The 22,612-nt window shown below is 38.8% G+C and overlaps 1 protein-coding gene, 1 long non-coding RNA gene and 1 other non-coding gene across 8 annotated transcripts in view; 1 reads left to right on the plus strand and 2 right to left on the minus strand.

Moving 5' to 3' along the window:
* Positions 1 to 18,557, minus strand: part of Patj (PATJ crumbs cell polarity complex component) — a 342,906-nt gene extending 324,349 nt beyond the window's left edge. For 2 of the 6 annotated variants that reach the window (XM_048815262.1, XM_048815263.1), the window contains exons 1-5: positions 18,455 to 18,557; positions 6,254 to 6,310; positions 5,985 to 6,151; positions 4,273 to 4,467; positions 2,721 to 2,860 (exon numbers count right to left, since the gene is read on the minus strand). In XM_048815262.1, the coding sequence (XP_048671219.1) occupies positions 2,721 to 2,860; positions 4,273 to 4,467; positions 5,985 to 6,151; positions 6,254 to 6,275 (524 nt within the window). In that variant the 5' untranslated portion in view covers positions 6,276 to 6,310; positions 18,455 to 18,557. Of the gene's footprint in view, positions 1 to 2,720; positions 2,861 to 4,272; positions 4,468 to 5,984; positions 6,152 to 6,253; positions 6,311 to 8,479; positions 8,539 to 16,200; positions 16,225 to 18,454 lie in introns of those variants that run through there. The other 4 variants (XM_048815259.1, XM_015484922.2, XM_048815261.1 and 1 more) reach the window with 4 other exon arrangements.
* Positions 3,175 to 6,100, plus strand: LOC125620363. The gene is made up of 3 exons (XR_007351969.1): positions 3,175 to 3,186; positions 5,041 to 5,043; positions 5,964 to 6,100. It is a non-coding gene; the product is annotated as an uncharacterized LOC125620363 (long non-coding RNA).
* Positions 7,568 to 7,673, minus strand: LOC125610465. The gene has a single exon (XR_007340482.1). It is a non-coding gene; the product is annotated as a U6 spliceosomal RNA (small nuclear RNA).
* Positions 18,558 to 22,612: the final 4,055 nt, after the last annotated feature.

Raw genomic sequence — 22,612 nt, forward strand, 5'->3', positions numbered from 1 at the left:
CAAAAAAAAAAACACAACTACTAAAATTTTTAGCAAAATAAGTAACTTGACCAAGGTCACACAGCTAGATAGAAAACGAACATTCAGACTAATACTACAAGACTTCTTTGCCTAATGAAACTATAAGTACCTTATAAAAAAAAAAAAAAAAAAAACACAATACTGAAAGCCAGTATTAAACTCAGAGGTACTTTAATATTGAGCTACATCTCCAGTTCTTTTTATTTTTCATTTTGAGTCAGGATTTCCCTAAGTTGCCCAGACTGGACTTGAACTTACAAATCTCCTACCTCAGTCTCCCAAGTTGCTAAGATGAGAGGCATGTGCCAACGTGTGCACTGGCTAAGTTATCCTTTTCTAATGAAAGATTATCTACCATAAATAACCTTGCCTCATAGATACTGGTTCTATTTCTGAGCACTCAGGATCAAAGGCTACATGTATTCAATTTCCTATGTGGTAGATCAGGGAAATATGATAGGGATATTGGATAGTAACATGTCAATAAGGTATTTGACAAGCTTGCTGCTGTTTGAATGTCTGTCCCCTCCAAAACTTATGTTGAAATTCAGCTACCATGGTAATAGGATTAACAGGTGGGAACTTTAAGAGGCAATCAGGCCATTAAGGATTCACCCTCATGGTGGGACTGATTCTTTACAAAAGCACAAGCCAGTTTGTCCCTTCCTTCTGTCTCCTCTCCCCCCTCTGGCTTCCACCACATAATTATATAGCAAAAAGACCTTCACCAGATGTGAACACCTTGACAATGCACTTCTCAGCCACCAGAACTATGAGACAATAAATGTGTTATTTATAAATGTGTGTAGTCCTAGGTATTCTGTTATCACTGCACAAAACAGACTAAGACAGCTTCTTACAATTATCTTATAAAGGAATGGAGATGCCGATGCTGAAAAACAGGACAACTGTATGGATCACTGACAGACATGCCTGAAGATTATGGTACTGGAAGGTTAATTTGTAGTGAAGACTCAACCCCCATGCCATGGAATGCTGCTCAACGTTTCATCAAGAGCATTCATGCATCTAAACACCAAGTATATAATAACACAGTCAGGAAGGACAATAAATACGTTAGATCAGTACTTTCCAAGGTGTTACAAAGAACTTAATACATGTTGTTTAAAGAAAGTAGACTGGTGGGGCTGTGGCTGTAGCTCACTAGTAGAGCGTTTGCCTAGCACGTTCGATCCTCAGCACCACATAAAAAACAAATAAAAAATAAAGATAAAAAAAGAAAGAAAGTAGATTGGTGCTTGCCAGGGGATGGAGGGAGGAAGGAACTAGGTATATTAAAAAGTCCTTTTTGGGTGGTAGAAATGCACCGGAATTAAAGAGTGGGAATGGCTGCAGAACATTGTGAATATAACAACACCCATGACCTTGTACACTTTAAAATTAAGTTTATGTTAATTATATCCTAATATTTAAAAGGAAAAAAACTGGAATTAAAAAAAAGTTGGCTAATCAATATTAAATGAGCTTAATGTTAAGCAATTATAAGTCTAGATATATTCTGTATTGCCTAAGAAGAGTTCAAGTTTATACCTACTATCTGTTTCATTATTAACAGCATACCACTTCAACCCAAAACCATCCTAACTTGAACAATAAATCATAAGATCACCCTAACTATGTACACCCAGTATTGAAGAACAGACAGGATAGAGTTTCTAAAATATATCTGACCACAGCTATGGACCCACAAAACATTTGAAATGCAACATTAGATGGCAGAATAAAGATGGAAAATCATGAAAATCCATTATATCCAATTTTAATTAGGGAAACTAGAAGTAATCACCACATACAGAGAATGTGAGTTCAAAATTATATTATTGGCTGAGAATTTTTATAATCATACACTGTGACATTGCTTTTATTTAACAGGCACGTGTGAATAGTATTATTTATTAAATGAATAATAAACCAAAGACTGGAAATCAAATAGAGATAAAATATAAGGCCAGCATATCACTCTTAAAAACCTAAAGAAGTGCAATCTATGAAGGATAACATAGATTGAGGGGCCTCTTAACAATAAGCATAATAATCAATAATGTGTTATAACTATCAATTTAATAAACAATGTAGTATGCAGAATGAGAATGATTCCCATACATTGAGTGATGCACACCCATAATCCCAGCAGCTCAGGAGGCCAAGGCAGGAGGATCACAAGTTCAAAGCCAGTCTCAGCAACTTAGCAAGGCCCTAAGCAACTTAAGTGAGACCCTGTCTCTAAATAAAAACATTTAAAAGGGCTGGGGTGCTTAAGCACCCCTCAGTTCAATCCCCAATACAAAAAAAGAAAAAAATTACCATCCTAGTGATCACCAATTGGGTGAGAGAGTGATACAGTGGAAAGAGCACTAGCTGCTTTGCAGTTACTGTAAGAATCACATCATGGTCCCAGCATTAATAGCTTTGTGACTACAGGAAAACCACTGACCCTCTCTGAACCTCAGCTGTCTCATCTATAAAATGGAGTAGTAACACCTACACTGCTGGACTGCAGCCACAAGTGAATGAAAGAACATCTATAAAAGGCCTGATGAACGCATAGGAAGTGCTAAAGGAATTGTTAGCTGCTATTGTTACTGCTTTTAGCACTAGTTTCTTATACTCTTGTATAATAATGCTTTCAGAATCATCAGAAAAAAACTAGCAGAGTATAAAATGAACACCATCCTTACCTGTCTGCTACACTCCCTGGGTGTACTTCCTTCACAAAGATATCAACTTCTCCCTGATTTTGACTTTTAAGGGCCACCACGCTGAATCCAAGGCCTCCAGTTGAAGGCCGTTCTATATCTATATATTCAATTTCCCGGCCCTAATGAAGGGGGATAAAAGAAAAATATAAATGTCAATGAATCTACATTTAATCAATGCACCCTTTCCACAGAACTGAAATTGCTTAGCAGAAAAATAGCTTCTCTAAGACATTTCTACAAAACCAAATAAACTCAAAATAACTCAGCATTTCAGTAATACATTATTCCAGGAACTCTCTAACTTGATTATTTTCAGTAGAACACAAAAGAGAGTGTGCAGCACTGTAACCTTAGGGAATTGAAGAGGTATTTTCACACTTCATTCACATTTCGAGATGAATCCCAAGCTGGATGAGAATGCCTAAGAAAAATGCTCTTTCCCACAGTAAATTCTAAATTACTTTTTTATATTGAATTTCCCTAAATTCTCTTGATGCAAAATTCAATTTTTTAATGAGGAAAAGTATATTGGATATATCAAAAATACACTAGTATTAAGCCTACACAGAACCAGCAACTCTTTAGGGTTCTGTTTTTAATTCTATAGTGATGAATTACTATTCCATTTATTCAATCAATTCAAAAAACTGTGGAAAGGCCACCATTCAAATTGGTTCTACCTGTGACATGTAGGAATTTGATTACTTTAGTTAATAATTGCTTTTATGTGAACTTTATAAATGTAATCAACTAACAAGATCATCACATGAAGGGACCAGAACTATTAAGCAAAAAAAGTAGTCTAGAACACTAGTTAAATATCACATCTTAAACAGATTCTTTTTAATTTTCAAACAAAAGTTTCATTTTTAAAGACTGCTGAACAAACACAAAACATATTCAAAAGTTCGACTATTATTTAATTTTTAAGGTAGCAGAAGCTACAACTGTCAATTTTTTCCCACAATTTTCTAAATTGTATTTGTTCCAACTCCCACTAATTCTGTTTTGATATAAAATTTAAAACTGTTTCAATGTTTCATCTTGTGATCAAAACCAGTAAGAATCTTCTTCCTGCTGGATAAGGTGGCACATGCCTATAATACCAGAGACTCAGAAGGCAGAGACAGGAGGATCACAAGCTCAAGGCCAACATGGGCCACTTTGCAAGACACTGTCTCAATATAAAAGTAAAAAGGGCTGGGGATGGAGCTCAGTAGTAAAAGCACCCCTGGGTTTAATCCCCAGTATCAACAAATAAATAAGTCTCTTTCCTTATAAGAATAGAGATGTGTTCAATTGAAGTCTTTTCCTAAAAGTTCTCCTCACCTCACACATGGACATTTTCTTGTGTGATTTTAAGATAATAAAATTCCAAAACACAGGTTAGAAAAGGGTACCAATTCCTCCTTTCAACATAAAAACAAAAGCAAATACATAACACATGTTAAGACAAAAAGAGTGGGTTTCTTTTTAAACCTGAAGCAGGAAAGATAAAGCTAAATATTCCCATGACAAGGTATAACTTTACCTGAGCCATCTGTTGAATGATTGAGTTAAAGTCTTCATTTCCCAACTTTGCGGTCCATGGAAACAACCCAGATGCAGTTAAATTATTACAGGGCCTGTGGGCATTCCCACTTGTAATAGAACTATCCGTGAACACTAACAAACCTTTTCTAGAAAAATCAAAGTTGGCTGAACAATCCGAGGGTATATGGCTGAGCTGGTGGAGAGAAAAACAAGAGAACCATCAACAGAAACCTTCAAAAAAGAAATCATTTCTATTTATTACATATTCTCTTTTGCTCATTATGGGTATAAATTGTATGTTAAAAAACATGTATGAAAGAAATAAGGTGCATAAAAACGAATCTGTGTGCCCATAAGGCTAAAATTTCTAAATTTAATATTACACAAAAATGTCAAATACCTTAAAATCTGTTCTTGTTTCCTGCCTTCTGTGACTACCCCAAGTTCATAGAATGTACACTAACGTCTCATTACCCTTCACACACACAGATGCAACCTGTCATATAAGCACAAGACACTAAGCCCTATGGCATTTATCTGTACATTTCCACATGCAAAGCCACAAAAAAAAAATCCATAGATAGTATACATCAATAACAACAGTACTTCCTGAATACTTACTAAGGGCTAAGTATTGTATTGAGACTCTGGCATGTTATAACCTCATTTAATCCTGACAATAGTTCTATGAAATATCATTATCTCATTTTCATGAACATGAAAAATGAGGCACTCAGGGGTTAAGAAACTGACACAAGATTAATAGCGAGTGAGTCACAGAGCCACTTAAACATTAATAGAAAAGAATCCTATAATGACAAAAAAACAGGATTTTTAAAATATCACTGGCTGATACAGCTCAACATAATGGAATAAAGTTAACGTTAAAAACAAATGTCAACCCCAGAGCAGTGGTGCACCCCTATAATCCCAGCTACTCAAGAAGCTGAGGCAAGAAGGTGCCAAGTTCAAGGCCAGCCTTAGCAACTCGATGAGACTCTGCCTTAAAATAAAAAATTCAAAGACTGGGGATATAGCTCATTGGTAAATTGCCCCTGGGTTCATCCCCACGACTAAATAGAAAAAAAAAAAAAAAAAAGAAGAAGAAATGTCAAGAAGCTTGGGATATATAGCTCAGTGGTAGAGCACAAGCTTAGCATCTGCAAGGTCCTGGGTTCAATCACCAACTCCAAAAAGAAAAAAAATTAAGTTAACCACCATTTTATAATTTTGAAGAAAATGTTCAGAATTCTCTAATTCTAACCTTTATATGTTTAGAAAACCCATATTCCAAAGCTCAACATAAAATTAATTATCAATACTGTTTTTAGTTTTTATCTTATTTATTGATTGATTGATTGATTGATTGGTACTGAGGATTAAACCCAGGGGCACTTGATAACTAAGCACATTCCCAACCCTTTTTATATTTTTGAGATGGGTCTTGCTAAGTTGCTGAGACTGGCTTTGAACTTGCGATTTTCCTGCCTCAGCCTCCAGGGATGCTGGGATTACAGGCCATGAGCCACCACACCCACTTGATTATCAACATTTTAAAACTAACTATGCTAATGCTACCCACAGGCTGCAGGCCCATGTCTGGTCTTTGCTGAGACGAGATTGTCACAGACAGCTTGTCCTTGATCGTCTCCTCCTGTCTTTTCTCACTGGTTTTACACATCAACACAGAGCTCTTCCATGCTAACTTACTTGCCCCTTCAGTTGCTTGATGGACTGCTGCAGTGTGAGTATCTGGTTGAAGAGAGGACTCCTTAGTGTCTCATAAAACATACTCAGTTTCTCGTTCTGTGAAGTGTCACCCTTATCCTGCAATTTCATTTTCAGGCGATCAAGGACCTGCAGGACCTGCAGTTTATCTTGGTTGAAGAAGAATAGCCAGAAGACAGGTTAAATACGATCTCATATTCCATTTATGAATCAGTCATTAATTTCATAACAAAACTATATATCTAGTATACCTGTGGCAGGATTTTCAGGCATTTTGGATTAATTGTTTCAATCACCTTTAAAGAAACCTAAAAAAAAAAAATTAAATACAAAGATGAATTCCATTAGTAAATATGTCTATAGTCCTGCAGAAAAAATAAAGAAAACTTTAAAAACATTCATCAAAAGTCCCTGTGAAATTTAAATTAAAACCATAGTGAGGTACCACTACCTGTCCACTCAAATGGCTTAATTTTAAAAACAAAAAAAAGAGACAATACCAAGTGTTGACAAAACTACAAAGCAACTAAAATTATCACATTTTGCTAATTAAGGGATGTAAAATGGCATAATCATTTTGGAAAATTATTTGGTAGTTTTTTTCTTTAAATGTACAGAAAAATAATTTCTTATAAAGTTAAAAATACACTGGCACTCCCATTCATAAATATCTACCCAAATAAAATATATGTCCACAAAAAGACTTGTACATCAAAGTTCATAGCAATTTTATTTATAAAGGCCCAAAACTAGAATACCCAAATTTCTAATAACAAATGGATAAATAAATAAGAGTATATAAATAATTCAGAAACAAAAAGGAAAAATAGAAAACAGGAGTCTTCATAAGGAAATAAAAACCCAAAGAAGCAGTTAAACCTGAGCATTTTAACACTAGTTTTGATAAAGAGAATTACAGAAAAATGTGATAGGGCAACAGGGGTCTGAGCTCAGAGGAAACTAGGGAAGACTTAGGCCTGTGTATTGAGCCTTCTCGATGTGCCCATCTTTGGAGATAAAGATGCTTTTGTCCTCTGGGCAGAGGAAGGACACCACCTTTCAGGTGAGGAGCTTTTGACCTGCTTCCGAGGAAGTCTTTCCTGCATCTGTTATTTCTCACATTACTTCAGCTGATGACCATCAACACACCAAAGCATGGTATGTAGGGGTAGCATGTTCTGAACCCCATTACTAGTCAACACTCTTCCACACTGCTCCAGTAAACAAATCTATAGTTATGGTTAGTCTGTGAGTTATCCAGCTTCTCATGAATGGAGTCATTACAGATTGTCTGGTTTTCGTCAGTTTTCTTCCCTCCCGCTACAGGGCTGGGAATAGGACCCAGGCCCTTGTGCATGCCAAGCATGTGCCGGCCACACAGCTATAATCCTAAGTCCCCAGCATACTATTTTTGGGATTCAAACTTATTATTTTTCTACAACTCTACTCTTCATCAAAACTAGTATTAAAATGTTGAGGTTTAACTGCTTCTTTGGGTTTCATTTCCTTATGAAGACTCCTGTTTCACATAAAACTTATATTAAACAAATGTGATTTTTTTGTTTTTTTATATGGAACACTTCACAAATTTGTGTCATCTTTGCACAGGGGCCATGCCAATCCACTCTGTATTGTTCTAACTCCAATATATGTGCTGCTGAAAAGAGGTACTGGGGTCGGGGGACGAGGTCTCTGTTGCCCAGGTTGATCCTGGGCTTAAGGGATCTGCCTCAGATTCCCAAGTAACTGGGACTACAGCTGTGCACCACACCTGTTTTATTTCTAATTCATTATTACAGCGGCCCCACCTGAGAATATAGAAGAGTAGAAGGAAAGATATTTTTCCTCCCCTACATTGGGATGGGATTCAAGGGAGGTTTTAGGTATAAAGGAAATGCTCTATGGTTTGATTGGGATACTTTTTATACAGATGTATATATTTATAAAAATTCATTAAAGGGTATACATTATTGTATGTAAATTTTACTTTTTTTTTTTTTTTAAAGGAAGCTGAGCTGGAAAAGAACATTTGAAATAAGGCACAGTGGCACACATCTGCAATCCAGCTACACAGGAGGCTAAGTCAGTATGATCACAAGTTCAAAGCCATCCTAAGTAATTTGGCAACATGTTGTCCCAAAATTTTAAAAATTTAAAATTAAAAAAAAAAAAAAAAAAACCTGCTGGGGATGTAGCTCAATAGTAGACCACTTGCCAGGCACAGTGGCACATGCTTGTAAACCCAGAGGCTCAGGAGGCTGAGGCAGGAAGATTTCAAATTCAAAGCCAGCCTCAGCAACAGCGAAACGCTAAGCAACTCAGTGAGACCCTGTCTCTACATAAAATACAAAATAGGGCTGGGGATGTGGCTTGGTGATTGAGTGCCCTTGGGTTCAATTCCCAGTACCAAAAAAAAAGTAGCATGTGCAAGGTCCTGGGTTCAATTCCCAGTATCAACTGGGTATGATGGTACACACCTGTAATCCCAGTGACTTGGGAGGCTGAGGTGGGAGGATCACAAGTTTGAGGCCAGCTCCGCAAGTTAGTGAAGCCCTGAGCAACTTAGTAAGACCCTGTCTCAAAATAAAAAATAAAAAGGATGAGGGATGTGGCTTAGTGATTAAGCACCACTAGGTTCAATCCCTAATACATAATAATAAAAACAACAATAAATAAATCCCAGTACAATAATAATAAAGTGTAAAATTTTAGAGATTAAAAAAAGAAAAATCTCAAGTAGTATCCTAGACTCTTACTAGTCATCAGAATTTCCAGAAGGAAGCCACCCAAAACAGCACTTTATGGATGATGATTTTTAATTCCAGTCATTTGCTCAAATTAGCCTAAAATGTAATGTAATCAAGGCTCAAAAGGCTAACAATTCCCTTTGCTATAACCAAAATGACATTTTGTCGCTAACCCTTTTTATTAGTGATACACTGCTGAAATGAACCAAAGAAATATGAGTATTATACAATCAAAATTTTCTTATATCAACCTAGATACAATGGTTGAATGAGATCTTATCTTCTAAATCAAGCTCGTTAAGCAAGAAATCATACTAAAAACCATAAGGGGGGCCAGGGTTGTGGCTCAGTGGTAGAGTGCTTGCCTAGCAGGCATGAAGCACTGGGTTTGATCCCTGGCACAACATAAAAATAAACAAACAAAATAAATAAAAAGTATTGTGTCCATCTACAACTAAAAAAATATTTAAAAAAAAAAAACATAAGGGATGTCATCAGCATTGATAAAAAGGTCCAAGCAGTCCATCCAAATGCTCACTGGATTCAATGGGAACCCCCAAAAGAAATGCTGAACAGGGCATCTCAAGTTACTTCTGATGTGCTCTCTGACTCACTCCGGCAACCCTTACTACTACCCATTGATAGGTGACTGAATAACAGAGGCAGCCAGGATGGCACTATCTTTTTCTATAACAGTATACAGCCCCAAAACACTGACAAGAGCAGCTTGGTGGTAATTAACATATCAACCTCTCTAAGGCAAAGAAAGAAAGCTAAAACATAAAACAGTTAAGATGCCATAAACTTGACATTTATTAATTTATTAAAGATCAACAATACCCTATGCTCCAGATATCATGGAAAAAGAGATTGGAGTATAAATCAGCATAATCTTTTAGGAGAAAGATTTAGCAATGTCAATAAATGTATTAACATATATTTAATTTTCATTTCTTTTACCCAGAATTTCTACTTCTGAGTGTCTCTCCTAAAGAAATAATTGCAAACAGACACTCTGTATGGCAAGCATGTTTACTTTTCTTTTTTTTTTTTTAAAACTATGGATGGAACCCGGGAGCTTTATCCCTGAGCTATATTCCCAGTCCTTTTTTGAGACAGGGTCTAAATTGCCCAGGCAGGCCTTGAACTTGGTGTTCTCCTGCCTTAGCCTCCAGAGTTGCTGTGATGACAGGCATGTGGCACCAGCTACTGCACTGGGTTTTTTTGGTTTAAGGATTTTTTTTGTTTGTTTGCTTTTTGTTTTTAATATTTTTTTAGTTGTAGATGGACACACTACCTTTATTTGTGTGTGTGTGTGTGTGTGTGTGTGTGTGTGTGTTGCTGAGGATCAAACCCAGTGCCCCCCACATGAGAGGCGAGCACTCTACCACTGAGCTACAACCCCAGCCCCTGCATTGTTAACAGCAAAACTTTTGAAAAATTTTAAACTCTCAGTCATTACAATAATAAAGTAGATCTGAGTATACCAAAAGGGAGTGAAGAGGAAACATTTACAGCCTGCCTTTGGCCCACTCTTTCAACTTGAGGGATTCCCCTCAAAACAGACCTCCCAACAACACTTAAGGTTGCTGATAGATAACAAAGTCCCTTATTTTAAAATGTCAGGCTATATCTGCTTTTTGTAAATAATCTGAGAATTTATGGATTTATGGGGCATGGCTGGCTGGGAAATGGGTTACTCAAACATTTTCTATTTGTGTAACTAAAGAAGTATAGAATTAGAGTCCCAAGACAGAAAAGGCTTCTTAGGAAAAAATATTTCTGTACAGATGGCTCAGAACTTGTTTGTTAATCCCACCCCGCAAAAAAGATGTCTCTGGGTGATCCAAAATCAAAAATAAAAGAATAATTGGTTGGAAGGAGACAAATCCCCCCCAACTAATTCATCAGATTTCTTTAAAAAGCCATAGTCAAGTGATAACGGGTCATGTTTGGTCAGCAGGTGATAACAACTATACCAAAATATATTACTTTACAAATTTCAGTGATGTATGTATATACAGACATTCACATATATGGCTATAAAATAACCCAGTGTAAAGTCTCTAGATGTAGCAGAAAGCCCGGAAAAAGTAATTAAGACCAGCGTTCCAAATACAAACTGCAAATTGATGCTTGGCCCACAAATAAGTACCAAAATTGTAAATAAGCATTTAGAAACCTTCCTGCAAAATGGCACAGTGAAAGATGTCTATTATATTTAGTAATTTTTTAAAAATGGCATTGTATTTTGTGTATATTTTTATATTTCATTTTTAAAATGATTTCTTCTTAAAAATCAGTCTTTGAAAGATTGAGAAGAAGAGATCATGACCTTTCACCACTGATAGTTTGAGAAGCACTGATTTAGATGGACAGCTTTGAAAGAGTCCTTCTAAATAATGCTAAGCCGACTGGTCTTTATCCTGGAGGCAACAGGAAGTAATTAAAGGCTTTTAAGTAAGGAAGTATTCAGTTCAGATTTCTATTTTTAAAAAGTAATTCTGATAATAGTATTGATCAGTGTAGTCTTCTAACTTTTTTAAACACACATTTCCAGAACATTGAAAACATGCTGGGCTAAAAGTGTATAGCTCAGTGACAAAGTGCTTGTCTAGCATGCACAAAGTGCTGGTTTCATCTCCAGAAAGGGGGGGGGGTAATATTATTTTATATATATACACACACACATATATACATACATACACACACACACGCCTGGAAAACTACTATAATTCCATGGTTTTAGGTAACAACTAGGGGAGAGGACTAAAGCTCTAAGAATATATGAAAGAAATGCAAGTAATCTTCACAGCTAAACACCCAGAAGGTAGCACTTGGGTTAAATGGATCCTGTTTCTCCCTCGTGGTATTATCATAGAAAATCTTTGGCCAAATTTAATGTTTTTAATAAGAAACTAGCAGGGCTTATGGAAGGAAATTTAAAGTTTGTTTAAACATTATAAAGGAGTGTCCAGCAGGTCATCAGTTACCTACAATTGGCAGGAGTTAGACATTAAAATGCCACAGCGTACCAGTGTCCCCATAGTCATAACAGCCTTAAAAGAATGAGAAGTTTATCATGCTCAGCAGTTTCCACTCCATCATTGATCAAGAGAGTTCAGGCCATGAATTTTTCATATCTGATTCACCGAAGGATTTGATTGAAGGAAATTCTTATAATATTGTGGCTTTTGAAAAATCCATGTTTTTAGCCAATACCAATTAAATGAAATCATTGAGGGGCGGGGGGAAGCTGACAGAGATAGAAATTTAATTTAAATTTCTGCTTGAAAACTCTTTGGAAAGATTTATTAATCTCCTTAGATCAAGAATTTAGGCAAGGGCTGGGGATGTGGCTCAAGCGGTAGCGCGCTCGCCTGGCATGCGTGTGGCCCGGGTTCGATCCTCAGCACCACATACAAATAAAGATGTTGTATCTGCCAAAAACTAAAGAATAAATATTAAAAAATTAAAAAAAAAAAAAGAATTTAGGCAAATTAAGGACCCCAAGAAACACACTTTTCTGACCCCCAGTTACTCACAAGAATGTAACTCCCCACTGATTTAACAAGACATCTGATTTGCTATCTTGAAATTTTAGGAGAAAAAGATCCTGGCTACTTTCTTGGGGAAAATACAGGTAATTAGTCTCTAACTGCATGTGTGAATTGGACACATCACAATTAGACTACACATGACTCCTAAATGGAAATTTCCCAGAGCTCAATGAATTAGGCAGTTCAAAGAATCGATGAGCCATTAAGTATAAATTCATGATTTCAGAAGTCACTCAAAAATTGAAGTCCATGAACAGCTTTAAGTTTCTATCACTTCCCTTGGAAAGTGAAGCTCAGGATTCGTCTAATTGTCATTCCCTGTCCTCAAAGTTTAGCATTTATGAGGTACTGATTAAATGGAAAAAGAACTCCTAGCCAAACAGCAATGTGTTTCCCCACCAAGACTCCAAATAAATACAATCTGCTGCCATACACACACAGATTCAGGTGTTCTCGCCTTGGCTTCCTACCAAATGATCAAGGTCTTTCTAAACCCTTTAGATACAAAAATAATTTTTTGTTGTTTTTTTTTAACATTGTCAAAACACTATATCCCTAGAATTTTGGAAACAGATATAAATTCCAGAATGAAACTGACATTTGGGGCTAAATGCTTAAGCCATATGCAATGCTGAAGTTCATTTGACACTGAACATTCAGGAAATGTTGGAATCAAAATTGAAAGACATCATGTTAATTCAAACTCAGAACTAAAAATTGAGTCAGTTCTTCAGAATATTCAGTTAGCCAGATACTAATTTTATGAATCTATTCAACCCATACACTCCCTGTAACTTGGCCAATTCTGAATAAAGTTAAACTGCTCTATGGTATACTTCCACATTCCTCTTGGTGACAGTTTTCTCCCACAAGCAACAATAAAAAAAACCTGGGCAAATTTCACACTTATGGTTCTCTAATGATGCAGCCAGTTCCCCACAAAAGGACCTTGGGCATTCAGACTCTTCATTAATGGTCAGTGATTAATGATTTGTTTCCAAAAATTCTGTTCCATTTCAAGCATACTACAGATGTGTGCCCTAACTTTTCTCCAGAAATTCTGGTCATACAGTTTTTGGAATGTTTGTACTATTCAAAATAATCCTAGCAAACTATGGAATAGGCCACTCTAGGTTGTGGATGTCCTACCCACCGGCCTTCACCCTCCGTTTTTCTCCTGCCTTCCCCCCAGAATCATTCTCCTGCATTAATTTTTTTAATATCTACTATGTACAATACAATACAATGTCACTCTGTATAAAATTATCCCATTTACATTCTTAACAATGTATTATCATTTCCATTTGTAAATACAGAAAACTCCTTACAATTTAAAAAAAAAAAAGAGGGAAATGCTATGAAAAAAAGTTAAAATAGAGGAAACATAGAGGACAATGCGGGGTGTTAAGTTGGGGGGCAGGGTTCAGTATCCAGTGTTAATGACCTTTTTCAACAAACAGCTACATTAAATGTGAGAAGAGGCAGCATGAGAAGTAGTGGTGAATGCCTTGTAACTCCAGCAGCTCTAGTGGCTGAGGCAGGAAGATCATGGATTCACAACCAGCCTCAGCAACTAAATGAGGCCCTAAGCAACTCAGCAAGATCCCATCTCCAAATAAAATAAAGACATGCTGTCCATCTACAACTACAAAAAAAAAAAAAAAAAGGCTGGAGATAGGCTCAATGGTAAAGCACCCCTAGTACCAAAAGGGGCGGGGAGAGACTGTTCGAATTATAAATAGCAGGAACATTTGTCAACAACATTGTCCCTCACCATTCACTTATCTCACCTCCTTCTCCTACCACACTCTGTCTTGGATCTTCATAAGAAGTTTCAGAAAATTACTCTACAGTAGCATAGGCCAGAAGTCCTCCGCAGTTCCTATCAAAGCCGTGTGCATCAAGGGAAATAAAAACTGACCTATCCCTGAAAGGCTATGGACCAAAAGTATCTACAAAACCAGACAAGAAGCATCAAAGCGAATGGCAAGACTTTTAAGGGCAAGACCTACATTAAAGAGTGCTCATTCACAGAAAACTTACTAACTTCTTTTAACCTTAAAGAGAGTTTCCCAAATACATGCACTTAATATTCTCAGGTTTTAAATCTGAAATTCTTAAAATATTATCTCTATTTGCAATAATATTGTCAGGTTTTTAAAACTTTATAAATGGCTTGCTATGTATTTGTTCTTTGGCAATTTCCTATCTTTAAAATGTATTCATGATGATAAATGCAGTTCTTCCTTAGTCATTGTAACAACTAAATAACATTCCACCATAGGAATACACACCCAATCTATTAAAAAGCATTTTTAGATTGTTTCCTATTGGTCACTAACACAAAAACAGGATTAGAACTAACTATCCAGCCGGTGTAAAAACCAGTGGCTTGGGAGGCTGAGTCTCAGCAACTTAGGCCCTAAGCAACTCAGTGAGACCCTCTCTCTAAATAAAATATACATATTAAAAATGGGCTAGGAATGTAGCTCAGTGGTTAAGTGCCCCAGAGTTCAATCCCTGGCACAAAAAGAAAAAAAAAAAAAAGAAAGAAAGAACTAAATATCTATTTTGATAACTAATTCTTGAACTATGGAGGTTCTGTAATCTATGAGCTTTGTTAAATTAAAAAAAAAAAAAAAAAAAAAAAGTACAACCAGGCATGATCATTCACATCTATAACCCCAGCACTCAAAAGTGGTTGAGGCAGGAGGATCAACTAAGCCCAGGAGTTTGAGGTCATCCTGGGCAACACAGAAGATACCATTTCAAAAATAAATAGTAAAAAATTTGCAACTGAAGGGAATTAACATGGGGGGGAGGGTTGTCAACCTGACGCTCAATATCCACTTATTTCAACTTCCTCTCATAACACAGAGTCAATAAAAATTATTTAGATAGTTTTTAAAAAGTTAATAGAAATTAATACATTTGTAGTAAAAAGGGCTAAATGAGATACAGCAGAATATTCAACTGGTACACATTCAACAAATGAACAGCTCTCTTCAATCAAAATGATATAAGATATTTTGGGGGCCTCGAGGAAGCTAATAAATTGTAGCTGAGGTTTTGCTGTGTAATTAATAACAGTCATTTCTGAGAAGACTGAACAATAAAATTTTTCACCGTTGCAATGAATACAAGAGAGGAGATTATACAGAGACATCCTATAAGTTAGAGTTAAAAAATCAGTTTATATGTAATCTATGAGCTTTGTTAAATTAACAAAGGGTAAGAGGGTAAGTGCTTCAGTAAACTAAACCATCTTAAAGATTTTTAAGGATAAAAACATACTGAATTCTCACCCAGTGTTACTCAACAAAAATGTAATGTGACACACACATTTAAGTTTTCTAGTAGACTCATGAAAAAGGTAAAAAGAAACAGGTAAAATTTAACTTCAAATACACTTCATTTAACCCAGTACAGATAATCATTTCAATATTAAATAATATAAAAATTTGTGAAGGTATTTTAAATTGTTTCTATACTAAATCTCTTCAAAATCTAGTGTGTATTTTACATTTACACTCTAAAACCAAATAGTCCCATTTCAAGAGCCCAGTAGTCACATGTGTGAGTGGTTTACTGCGTTGACAGGAGTATTAACCTAGACCTTTTCACAAAAATCCCTGCACAGTGTTTTCAGAAAAGACTTTTGTTTGTCAGGTCATATGGTCAAAGCAACTGGGAGAACAGAATTGAGCTTTATGCATAAAAAGATTACATCTCCATAATTCTATCAGAATTAAACCTCAGAATGGAGGAGCAAAAAGTGGGAGAATAATAGCTTACCAATTTACAAGGCACAACATTTTCTTTCTACCTACCCCAAATCTCAGAAGATCAACTACAAATGGGAAAATGGAGGACCAGAATCAAACAACTTACCAAAAATCATATGGTAAGTAGACCTAATGCCATGTCTTCAAACTATGCAGGTTTCACAGCTGTATAAACAACAACAACAACAACAACAAAAAGTGGGCTCTATCTCTTCAGCATTGATACATCCCACCTACTAAAAGAAATGATATTGGTTGGGGTTATAGCTCAGTGGTAGATATACCTAGCATGCCCATGCACTGGGTTTGATCCCTAGCACCACAAAAATAGATGAAAATAAAAGAAAGGGAACTGAGAGGCACTAAATTTCTCTCCATTTTCACAGAACCTAAAATGGGAGCTTTTAAAAAGTCATCTAAATCTAAACAAAAATCTCTAAGTAAAATAGAAGAAGAAAAGACAGAAAGACGTAGCCCTAGTCTTACAATCTCAATATCAGAGCAGAATAATCCTGTTTTCTCAAAAAAACTTCCTCTACTATCAAAGTGAGCAAGTATTAAGTAAACAAACTGAACTCCTTTATGTAAAAAAAATAATTATTAAATGCTTAAACACAATTTTAAGGACTAGGAAATTCTGAGCCACTCTCTCAAAGTCTCAAGTGTATTTAAAAGTGAATTGACTACAAGACAATACACAGATATTTCTAACTTCAAAATACAAATGGAAAAATGTTATTAGTGATTTTCTTTCAATAGTGAGTGGGCTTCTGGGTGCCTGTAGTTGCTCTTCTGACAATTCTCTACAATTTTCCTACGATGAATATGCTAACTTCATAGTTACAAAAATATTAAGGGTCTGGGGTTGCAGTTCAGTGGTAGACCACTTGCTCAGCATCCACGAGGCACAGGGTTTAATTCCTAGCACAATCATCATAAAAAGACTAATGATAAATACATGACGTGATTTTAAATACATAACAATGCCTCATTAAGGCATTGTTAAACACAAACAAGAGCTCAATACAACTGCTTCTCAATTTTAAACAAAACTATTTTTCTGGTGATAAGCCCCATTTTCTGTGACCGCTAAAAGCATCTAGACAGGGTAAATCTCTTTGGAACTCATTTTATAAATTCTACCTATTAATTACCTTTCGTGTCCATATTTATTAACTTTCTAATTACTTTAAATTTTTTATGATCCTTATAAAGGCCATTAGGGTACTGGAAACATAAATCTCATTTTAACTACAGGTCACCACCTCACCTGACATTTTCTGATTCTGCAAAATAACATTTGTTTTTAACTCCCTCCTCTATTAAAGCTTTCCTTTAAACCAGACGCATGCAAAAGAACCGGCAGCCAATAGGGGGTTCGTCCGCCTTCAATGTGGTCTACCACTCCCAGTGGAACTGAGATTTCCCTTCTAGGTCTCCAGAAGGCTTCTTCATTCAGGAAAAGACTGAGGGGTTGCGCACCTACCAATGAGCAGACCCCAAACGCAGGTGAGAAGCAACCTAGAGAAATCAAGCCGTGTAAAGCGCACCTCAATCACAGAGACAAACCAGTGAACTAGAAATTCGAATCCGAAGTGATAAGGGCCTTCTAGGGAGAGATTAAAGTGCCAATTGGACACACCAGGGGGAGATTAATTTGGCCCGCCGCGTGTACCCCGAGGGCTGGTGCTTTGAAGGGTGGGAAGGCTCTGTTGGAAATGTTTTCCTGAGCTTGACTTGAAGCAGGAATCCTGTAATTTTCCCAAAGGCCAGAGCCCTTTCCGCCCGGTCCTGCGGATCTGCGCAGTGGGGCCGGCAGATCCTGGCCGAGACCTGGCCGGAGCCAAGTCGCCCAGTCGGCCCGCAGCTGGGCCCCGCTTCTTCTCAGGCTCCCGAGCCGGGGCACTACTTGTGCACCCCCTCCACAGTCACTCGTGGAGGAAAAGACTCCGCCCAGCTCTGGGGGCGCAGCGGAAGGCACCGATCTGGGTGCACAATCCAACCCCTGCGTCCCGGAGCGCAGCCGGCCGGAATTGAGGCCGGGGAGGCCTGCTGAGACTGGGCGGCTCCCTTGCCCCGGCCCTGCCGCGAGCTTGCGCGGCGGGGCGGGGTCCGCGGTGGGGTCACGCCGGACCAACGCAAAAGGACAGCGGGACCCCAGCGGGTTCCCGCACCCGCCGCGACCCCTCCGAGCGCCCCGCGGTGTCTGCAGCCTCGGGCCCACCCACCTCCGGGCAGGCGCGCTGGGAGCCGGGAAGGCAGGTTCGGGAAGCGGGCGAAGCGCCGTCCCCGCCGGCCTCGGGGAACCGGGATCCCCGGGGTGCAGAGCGCGCCCACAGTGCTGGGACCCCACGCTTTACCTGGTCCTGCGGAGGCGCGGGTGGGAGCCCGTGGCGGGCTCGGCGGCCGCTCTCACCTGGGCGGAAGTGAGAGGCCCAGGGTGAGGGCGCCTCACCTGCAGTCCCTCCCCTAATCGGACCCTCCCCGACCGGGGCGGGGCGGCGGGCGAGAGAGTCTGGGACTGGGGAGGCCAGCTGGCTTCACTGTTTTGTCCAGGTGTGGTTCCACTGGCAAAAGATGTTAAAGAGCCCGAAGGGTGGAATGTGGGGACCAAGAGGTCAGATAAAACTCCTCGTGGTGAGGGCACCTGGCGCTGACCGGGTAGGAAGATGCCGGACAGGTGTGGTTAGAGGGGTGGGCTGAGAGCGAGACCCCAAACCAAGGAAATCGAAGGTGGATATTGATGAAACCACGGAGTCAAATCCACTTTGCACTTTGTCCTTTGGTCCTTTTCTTTCCCCCATTTTCTTATCCCACCTTGTGTTTTCTATATCTGATGACACAACATAAAATTTCTTAAGTGTCAATCCGTAGCCGCCTTCAGGCAGAGAAGAATAAATTGTAGGAGTTTTATTTTTTTTATTTAATTTTACAAAAACTAATCGAGCTGTATTGGCTAGCTATATATGCAAGATGCTAACTTAAATATTATCGCATTTATTGAAAAACACTAGGCACCTGGTAGATTTAGTACCTCAAATTTAGTACCAGCCAAAGTCTTTCGACTCTAAATACAGTATTGATTTTACAATACATTTTAACATTTCCCTTGTTTTGTTTTGCCTTTGTGGGTTTTTGTTTTTCTTTGTTTTTGAGACAGAGTCTCTCTAGGTCTGGTAGGAAGATAGACCGTTTTCTTCCAAGATCTGGAACAAGATAAGGATGTTCACTTTCAATGATAGGGAATACAAAGCCCTAGCAGTAGGAACATGAGGCTAAAGGAATGTCTATAAAAGGGATCCACTGTGAGCTGGGGATATAGCTCAGTTGGTAGAGTGCTTGCCTTGCATGCATAAGTCCTTGGGTTCAACCCCCCTCACCACAAAAAAAAGGACCCACTGTGCTGACCTCCATATACTTTCCTTAAAAAAAAAAAAAAAAGCAAATTACCTGCAGCCTTGCCTAGCTTGAATCAACAGGATATGTTACATTCCTCAGCAAACAACCTGTTATCTACTGGAGGCCTACAGGCCCACATGCTAATAAAAGCACAAATTACTCTTAAGGGGGTTGGAGGGTACTTCCTTGACCCTTACACAGACCTATCTCCCAGACTTTTCCCCCTCACCATAAAATCTGTAAAAACAGGTTCCAGTTAAAACCAGTCAGATTGGGCCAAAGTAATCTAAAGCTCTCATGCACAGTGGTAGCTTAAAAGTCTGATGTTATCTTGCTGTCAGTTAAAAGTCAAGAGGTAGACCTGAGCAGGACTCTTTGAAAACTTCCCTGGGGCCCCCCAATAGAACTGGAGGTAGAGGGACATGCTGTCCTTCTTTTCTCTGAGAGTACCCACTCTCTACTTAAAGAATGATCCCTTTTCCCTTTCCTAGTCTTTCAATAAGCCCTTCAAGCCTGCAACTCTGAGCAAAATGTCTCAAATTTGGGGGGCATGATTTCAAAAATTGGGTTATAGGGGGGGCCTCTGTGGATGCCTCAGCTTCATAGAAGGCCTATGCCCTACATCATTAATCTTATTCAATATATTATTGGAAGCCTTAGCCCGAGCAATAAGGCAAGAGAAAGAAATAAAGGGCAGCCAACAAGGAAAGGAGATGTCAAATCATCCCTGTTTGCAGATATTTGACTTTATATATAGGAAAACATGAAGACTTCACACGAAAACAACTTTTAGTCCTAATAAACTAGTAAAGTTGCTGAATACAGAAATCTGTAGCAACTATCATCATATAGTGGCTAGTACTATGTGTATCACAATACCTGATTTCAAAACATACTACAAAACCAAAGTAACCAAAACATCATGGTACAGGCATAAAAATCAAGACATGAACCAATGGAACACAGAGAAAACCCAGGAATAAATCTACATACTTATAGTCAAAAGTTCTTCAATAAAGATGCCAAAAATGAATTGGAAAAATATACTGTCTCTTCAATGCATGGTACTATGAAAACTGTATATTCATATGCAAAAGAATGAAACCAGATCCCTATCTCTCACCATAGACAAAAATTGACTTAAAATGGATCAAAGAACTAAATAAAGGACCTAAAACTACTAGAAGAAAGCATAGGAGAAACATTTCAGAATATTGGCACAGGCAATAGTTTCTTTGGATAAAACCCCAAAAGCACAGGCAATAAAACCAAAAATAGACAAATGGGATCATGTCAAACTAAGAAACTTTTGCATAGCAAATTAAATAATTAATAGGATGTAGATACAAACTTCAGTATGGGAGAAAATACTCATAAATTATTCATCCACCAAATAATTATAGTCAGAATATAGCTGGGCATGTTGGAACAAATTTGCAATCCCAGCTACTTGGGAAACTGAGGCAGTAGGATCAAAATTCCAGCCAGCTTCAGCAACTTAGTGGAACCCTGTTTCAAAATTTAAAAAAAAAAAAAAAAGTTATAGATCCATTAAAAAAAAACTTAAATTTTAAAAGGGTTAGAAATGTTGTTTAGTAGTAAAGCACCCCCTTGGGTTAGATCCCTAGTATTGGGAAAAAAATACAGAATATTCAAGGAACTCAAAAACTCAACAGAAAAACAAAGCAAAATAAAGATGCACAAAGGATTTGAAAGACATTTTTCACAAAAGCATACACTAACAGCCAAAAAATATATTTTTTTAAATGCTCAATATTCATAATCATCAGGGAAATGCAAATCAAAATCCCAATGATGGGCCACCACAAGGCCCTCCACCTCCGCACGGCCTGCCACCACTGACCCATCTCTGAACACAGCCACCTCCATCTTTGAACACTGCCACTGCCATCACCATCTTAAGACTTGGCAGCCTTGATCTTGGGACACCAGCCAGGACCTGGAAGCCCAATATCAAGGTGCCTGCAGGTTTGCCACAGCCGCCACCATCTCAGGACAAGGAAGCCACCATTTGGGAACACCAGCCAGGGCCTGGAGGTACATTGTTGAGGTGCCTGTGGGTTTGGTGGCAACCTGAAGTCTTCTTGCTGATGTGCTGTTGGCCACCAACTTGGAGCAGAGGCAGGAGGGAGGCAGACTCTCCCAGCTCCTTGAGTCCTGAAGTGCTCAGGGATAGTTGAGTGTGGCTATAGTAGGTGGGAAGGTTGGAAGAGAGTGTGAGGTTATCTTGCTGTCAGTTCACCAAGCCAGCCAGTCTGGCACGCACTGGTTCCCCAGAGCCCACTTGGGCTGGCACTTGCTGGGCCCTGGTACAAGCCTGGACCCTAAATCCCTCCCCAGTTGAGTATCCACTGATATCCTGGTCTCACCAGTTCCTTCATCAGTCCAGCACTCAACAGGACCATCCCCAATTCCCAATCTGCCAGTCCTTCCCTAGCCACCAGCCCACTCCAGTGCTCACAGCTACATGGCAGGCCTGGACCTCTCAAAGCCTGGTCCTGATCCACCCAATAGAGAACCACTCTCCACGACAGGTGCACAGGTCCAAGCACTCAGCCTTCAGGACCACCTGGGAGAGAAATGCCTGACAGCCTGATGTCGCGACCCCTCGCCGGCAAGGGAAAACACGACACAGGATTCTTCTTTCAGCAGTTTATTCAGACCTTGATTCATGTATCATCTTTTAGTGACCCGTCGCCGAGCGTCCAAGCACAGCCTAATAAAGCCTCCAGCATACCAATCTTAAGCTGCCACGTGGACCTTTCTCATAGGGTGGGAAGGGATTGCGTGCCAATTCTCCATATTAGGAGTTGTTTATCACAGGCCACAGTGGAAGCCGGCGCCATCTTCTAATGGCGGCCACGGTCTAATTAGAACGGCTCACCACAGTTCCCCCTTCTGTTTTATAAAACAATGCAGGCGAAAGTAGAGGTCCTATCCCACTGTGCAGAAGTGGCTGCAATGTATGGTTCAGTCCTAAGGAGGGCCCTTCCCTAGACCTGGTCCCATATCAGCCGATGCCTTTTTTCGTAGGGCGGGGCGTGGACGTCAAACCCCCATGCAATAGGACATGCTTTCCTTGAGGTCCGTTGAGGGAT

The sequence above is a fragment of the Marmota marmota genome, unplaced genomic scaffold, assembly GCF_001458135.2.
Source record: "Marmota marmota marmota unplaced genomic scaffold, marMar, whole genome shotgun sequence".
Classification (NCBI taxonomy): domain Eukaryota; kingdom Metazoa; phylum Chordata; class Mammalia; order Rodentia; family Sciuridae; genus Marmota; species Marmota marmota.